The sequence below is a fragment of the Acomys russatus genome, chromosome 20, assembly GCF_903995435.1.
Source record: "Acomys russatus chromosome 20, mAcoRus1.1, whole genome shotgun sequence".
NCBI lineage: Eukaryota > Metazoa > Chordata > Mammalia > Rodentia > Muridae > Acomys > Acomys russatus.
Window position 1 is genome coordinate 31,948,433 of NC_067156.1, and position 6,876 is coordinate 31,955,308.

At 40.0% G+C, this 6,876-nt stretch overlaps 1 protein-coding gene across 1 annotated transcript; it reads left to right on the top strand.

The window, feature by feature from the left end:
* The first annotated feature begins 3,607 nt into the window (after positions 1-3,607).
* Positions 3,608-6,876, top strand: Scgb3a2 (secretoglobin family 3A member 2). Its single transcript, XM_051163938.1, has 3 exons — positions 3,608-3,818; positions 6,244-6,437; positions 6,783-6,876. Exons 1-3 carry the CDS (start codon positions 3,764-3,766, stop codon positions 6,804-6,806), a joined length of 273 nt encoding a protein of 90 aa, XP_051019895.1. The 5' UTR covers positions 3,608-3,763; the 3' UTR covers positions 6,807-6,876.

A 6,876-nucleotide genomic window follows, 5' to 3' on the forward strand; every position in this document is an offset into this window, starting at 1 on the left:
AACAAAACAAAACAAAATAAAAGCTAAGGTCTCATGTAGCCCAGGCTAACCTAAAACTCAGTCTGTAGCTACAGGTGACCTTGAATGTTTATCTTCTTGCCTCTGTCTCCTGGGTGCGAAAAGTACAGATACACACCACAAACCCTGCTTTGTGTGCACTGAGGACCACTGTCTTTAATAATTAAGAACAAAGAACAGGGAGTATAAGGAATAAAAAAATCTCCCTCAACACTTGGGAGGCCTCAAGAAACTGGAGGATAGCTGGGTGTGGTGGCACACGCCTATAATCTTAGCACTAGGGAGGTAGAGACAGGTGGATCATTGTGAGTTCAAGGCCAGCCTGGTCTACAAAGTGAGTCCAGGACAGCCCAGGCTACATGGAGAAACCCTGTCTCGAAAAACAAAACAAAACAAAAAAGAAAGAAAAGAGAAACTGGAGAAGTATGATGCTAACCCCAAGCTTGCCAGGAGCCCCTGCTATTCCCTGGTGCTTTGTCTTGGTCATCAAAACCACAGTGAGTGAAACATTTAGGAAGAAGTAAATAATTTCTAGCCAAGACACTGATCCCAGCCCTGTACTTTGGCAATGTGCAGTCTGAACTCATACATTTCAGTAAGTATGCTCACATTCAGTTTGACACCCATTGGGAGGGAATGTGGTTCCCATATACAAAACCCAACAGAGGGAAGACGGACAGCAAAGGCAGGAGTCACAGTTAGGCTTTGCTATGTGATGTTTTAGAATGCAAAAATATAAGCCTCTGGTGTACGGCATTGCCCCAGTTCATCCAATTTATGGGTGTAGGAAGTCTAGTGCCTTCTATTTGTTTTTATTGTTTTATCATTTTCATTGGAGAAATCATTTCTTCCTTGGTTACCTTATTCTTAGGTAGTTAAGATTGTTTGGAACCATTGTGAATGTAATTGATTTTGTGATCTTTACTGACATGTTTGTTACTGGTGCATAGAAAAGGTACAGATCTTTCTATGTTGAATTTATATTCTATTATTTCACTGAAAGTGTTTATTAGTAAAATATTCTGGTAGACTCTTGATAGGTCTCATAGGTACAGGATTATATCATTTGCAAATAAGGGTAGCTAGCCTTCTTCCTTTCCCCTTTGTATGGCTTCTAGTTCTCTTGTGTTATTTCTCTAAGACTTCTAAGACCATGTTGAATAAGAGCAGAGCAAGTGGGAACCCTTGTCCCCTTCTTGGTTGTAATGGAAATGCAGTGAGTTCTCCCCCTCAGTGTAATGTGGCTGTACATTTATAGGCTGTAGCTTTTTACTGTGCTAGGATAGTTTTCTTCTATTCCTATTTTCTTCAGGGCTTTTACCAAGAAGGACTGCTGGAATTTGTCAAAAACTTGTCTGTATATATTGAGATAATAATGTGAATTCTGTCTTTGATTAAGGGATCTTAACAATTAGCTCAGTACTCCTAACTCACACTGTTAAAAAAAATGCAATGAAGCCAGGTGTGGTAGTTTACACCTTTAATCCCAGCACTCAACGGAGGCAGAGGCAGGTGGATCTCTGAGTTCAAGGAGGTGAGTCCAGGACAATCAAGGCTACACAGAAAAACCCTGTCTTGAAAAACAAAACTACAAACAAACAAACAAACAAACGACAAAAAGCAAGGAAGACATATGGTATATTATAAAAATAAAACTATCACATATGGGACCTGGCACTGAGACTCCTCACATAAACAAACTTTTCTGGGTTCTATATTAGGATCCAAAATGAAATAATCTCCTCAAGATCCTCCCAACTAAACCTTAGAAATAAGACTTTAATATGAGCCTGCACGGTGTCAGAACAAACACACTGGAAAGGAATTGAGAAATCTCAGAGAACAAATTAAAAAACAAAAGGCTTCTATTTTATAATTATTCTTGCCAACAGATAAGGAGATGATTGTCAGTGTAAATACATCTTAGCATCTGGTACGGGAGCATGACATGATATAGGGTCCAGGAAGTCACGGGTGTGGTGAGCGCCTGAGAGATGGGTAGGTAAAATGTGGCCAAGAGCTCTTATTGATGTTTCCAAGGGAGGAAATGATAAGCAAGGTAGAGTGAATAAATTAAAGACTGACTAATTTGAACAATTTCAATGGGCTCTGAGCCTACTGAGCTGTCCTTAGTCAGCTAGAACATGGCTGCAGTGATGAGCAGAGAGAAAACAGAGTGAGTGTCTTCACTGACAGAGCTCTCACCCATGAGCTAGAGGGGAGGAGAAAGTACAGTAGCAGAGAGAGAGAGAGACAGAGAGAGAGAAAGAAAGACAGAGAGAGAGAGACAGAGAGAGAGAGACACAGACAGAGACTGAGACAGAGAGACAGAGAAACACAGACAGAGATAGACACAGAGAGACATCAAGGGAGGAAAGGGTAAGACAAAGATTTTTAAATCAAAGTACTCCATGGCAGCTCCAATAAAGACAGTGGAGGGTGAGTGTGACAAAAGAAACGATGTCATAAAGTTTATGGGAGGCAGCTTTACAGGGCTAGTGTAGACATATCATGTACCAATATAGTTATTAATATGACTGAGAAACAGAAACAGTATATAGCAGAGAAAGCAGCATTGACTTAGCACAACAGTACTCTGTAGTCTTCTCATGTAGTTTATCAAGTACCTGAAATTAATGACAGTAGAGCAGTAGAATTTAGCAAGGTATAGAAATAATAACAGATGACCTAAATATTAATTTTGATTTTATACACACACACACATATCTCTTTGCATAATGTATTAAGTCTTCATGACATTACCTTACCTTCAGAAAGAGGGCAAGTTTGACCTTCCATATTAAGGGAGTGATAGCATACTTTGTCTTCTTAACATTTTCTGGTATTGGGAATACATAATAAAATATGACCAATGGCTTCTGAGCTCATTTCGGGAACCACATGAACTGTCTCCTGTTTCTTAGATTAAAGGTTTTCTTGTATTCTGCTTTACATTCAATGCTCACTCAGTGCCTCCAATGAACCCCAATAAATGTTGCTTATAAATGTTGTCAATCTGGTCTCCTATGACTGAGCCCTGGGTCCCGGAGGGCAGCCTTAGAAATGAATTACTTCTCAGAGTGTAGATTGATATAGATCATGCTAGAGATGACACAGACATAGACATAGATGGTAATAGATAAACACACCCTCAATTCTTCCTGGATTACTGGAGGACATTAGGAAAGATAACAGGGATCTGGTGACCTTTTCACAGTCAATATGTGAATATTGATCAGTGGGTAAATTCAAGAGACACATGACAGTGTCATTAAGCTAAATCTACAAAGTTCATCGGGTAATGCAATTCTGTAAACTTTGAATAAACCAAAAACAAACTGGAGAAAGATATTCCTCTAAGGCCTGACATAAAGCCTTTACTTCTTTAGTGTTCTTCCAGGAGAAGAACTCCCCCCTGCCCGCCCTCATCTGTCATCATTTTTACGCAAGGTCTTGGGAAAGAACTACTTGAGACTACTTATGTGAGTGGCATTGTTTCTCATGAGGATGTGATGAAAAGTAGAAAACCCTTCAGTGTGTTTAGTTAGTAAGCATGCCTTTCATTCTCTTCTTTGCTGGGGTGAGTCCAAAGGCAGTGGTTGAAATTCAGGTCTTTAGTGCATATATTAGTATATGTGAGGAAAAGCAGCCATCCCTGTGAAAGCAAGCAGCACTATTGACTCCGTGAACCTGTTGGGCTTTCTGACTCCATTCCAAAGTCCAAGAAAACATCAAGGCACCAGCCATGAAGCTGGTACCCATCTTTCTGCTGGTGACCATCGGTATTTGTGGCTATTCTGGTAAGTCACTCTCTGGAGCATTGATAGTTCTCTACTTCTCTGTTTCTATCATAATAACACAACTAATTTTGGCTTATGAGCACTGGAGTATGGTTCAAAGAGTTTCAGAGTCATAGAAAAGGATTTTATCTGTTGGGAGACAGTGGAGATCCTCTATCAGTCATGATCTAACCCAACATAAGTACTACTCCAAAATGCACAGTAAAGTGGTGAGGTTGCTAAGTTGATTCTACTGAAGTAGTTACATTTGTCAGCTATAAATGCCGTTGTAATGGTGCTTATAGTTTGCCATTGGATGAGAGTTCTACTGAAATTACTGCACTGCACCCTCCAGTGAGGTGTACAGGCAGAGTTATGTGGTTGTACTCGGGGAGGGGGGTGAAGTACTTCATCTTCAAATAAGGTACAGGAGCTGACCTCTTGGAAGGCTGAGCCTCTCTTTTTATAGGGAGTCGCTGTACCTTTCAGTATGAGATGTTTGGGTCCTTGAGAAAAGTCCTTGCTAGTAGTCATTGCTCACCAAAGGTAAAGGGTTTGGAGCATGTTCCCCAGAAAGATATAGAAACTCCCAGTATGAAGAATAACCATGAGATACCAACTGTTATCTGCACTTAGAATCCTGACCTGAGATTGCTGTTTTTATTGGACTTCCTTTGTTGAGAAATTTGGCAAGTTTGGAATATTTCATTGTCCCTTAGTGTGCACAGACATGTTTTCCATACAAAGTGGAAGCAGAAAGGAGCAAGGATCAAAATAGTGACCAGTCTACTAGGAGAAAGTTTCAAAGGGAAAATAGGTGATAGAAGACGGTGGCAGGGTGTGGGACAAGCTCACATTTCTACTTTGAATCAGGAAACAGTTTTTTTTTTCAAAGAAAAAATGAACCATGGAAGGTCTTAGCTGGTAAGATCGAGATTTCTATGTGAGTGCTTGTATGCACACATGTATTTTATATATCTGCACAAGTTTTTCAAAATATCACATACATTTTCTATTCTGTTTATCTTTTTTTTTTTCCTGAGACAGGGTCTCTCTGTGTTAGCCTTGACTGTCCTGGACTCACTTTGTAGACCAAGCTGGCCTTGAACTTACAGTGATCTGCCTGCCTCTGTGTTCCTAGCACTGGGATTAAAGACGTGGGCCACCACAGTCTGGCCTATTCTGTTTATCTTTTATGCAAAGTTATTTTCGTTTTTAGCTGGAATATGAAAAATATCATAAATTGTAATTAACGTGACCACTGTACAAAATAATAGGCTTTACTATGCTGTACGCATACATCCACACACCCTGAACTAGCCATGCATAGTTTCCTCTCTTCTTTCTACCTCTACTTCTATAAGAACCTTGCTCAGCCTCCACATGTCTCTTCTGATTTGTTCCTCTCCCTCATGACCCATGCCCCTTCCTATTGCTAGTGACCAGCATTTTTTAAATCAAATATATAAAGTGTAGTTTCCCCATGCAAAAACCTTCATTACTTCCTACTGTCTTCAGGAAGAAGTTTTGTAATTATGGGTATGACATTGGAGGCTTTCAAAAATCTCACTTCACTGAATTTTTTTCTATTCAGCACTGCCCTATCATCTGCCTATTGTCCACACCCACTGGAATAGTGCACTTTGGCATTACTGTCTAGAAAGATGGTTTGCATAAAATGTGTGTGTGTGTGAGAGTGTGTATACGTTCATTTTAACATCACAATGATTTATTGTTCCTGTATCTAAGTGTCTTTCTCTTCTTAGGTCCAGGAATGTTCCTATTCTAACTGGTGCCAATTAAGATATAACACTGAACTGAATTGATTTCATGCACCAGGATCTAGTTCATTCATGCTTGGCCTTGAATGGGAAAACTTTATGGAACCTCTCCTTTGGCTTAAGGGCTGTGACTGTGGACAATCTATATGCAAAGTGCCTTCTTATTAAATTATCCATTAGTATCTAAAGAATGAGTTTTTCTTAGTATATGTCACAGTCAGTTCTGAGCATCAGGTACAGCAACAAAGACTCCTTACTCTCATGGGACCTCTACTCCAATGAGAGCATGAGGCTGGTAAATTAACACATACACAATATCATATGTCCTATCAAAATATGGCAGAAAATGCAATAGAAAAATATGAGAAAAGAGTAACAGATGATGCTGTTTAAATATAGTGGCTGCTACAGGATTCTCTAATGGGTAACATTAAAAAAAAAAAAAAACAGACGTCAGAAGGGAAACATGACTACAGTTATCTGGAAAGAGAAAGTTCTAGGGAGATGGACTGCCACATGCAATGTCCCAAAGGCATAAAGATGCATGGGAAATCTAAATGAGTGCATATAGGTTGGAGATGTTGATGGGCAGAGAGGAAGGTGATGGGGTCTTAGACCGGGATGGGTGTACCATGTTTTACCCTCTGTTCTCTTTTCCTCTACAGTCACTGCCTTCCTCGTCAAGGCTCCTGTTGCCAATATGTTACCTTTACCTTTGGACAACCTTCTTCCCTTATTTGATCCTTTGAAGATGCTTCTGAAAACCCTGGGCATTTCTGTAGAACATCTGGTGGCAGGGCTGAAGAAGTGTGTGGATGAGCTGGGGCCAGAGGCTTCAGAGTCTGTCAAGAAGCTTCTGGTAATTACAGCTTGGAGAGGGGATGCCTTATTTCCATGGGAGAAGGCATTGCTACCTGAATGCTCCTCCATCACTTATAAGCGTGTTATTTCTTTTTCTTTGAGTTATATTCATGATATCTGTATATTCCAGGAGACTCCAAAATTGAAATATCTGCATGTGTAGAGAGAACTTTGAGCAGTTTAAGCTGTGACTTTACCTAATTGCATCCTTGATAAGACACTCTGAGCCCTTGCTTCAATGTCACCAAAAGGTTGTCAAATAGAGTGAAAGTAAATATTTTTGAAATATGCTTATTACAGGTAAGAAAGGCTTTATGTTTATCTTTGTGCTTCTGTTTTCTAGGAGGCCTTATCACACCTGGTATAAAGTCTGCATAAATGGAGTTGAGGTGGGAGTAGGAAGAGATGGACTTACCCACCCTGCCTGGCAGATTCTC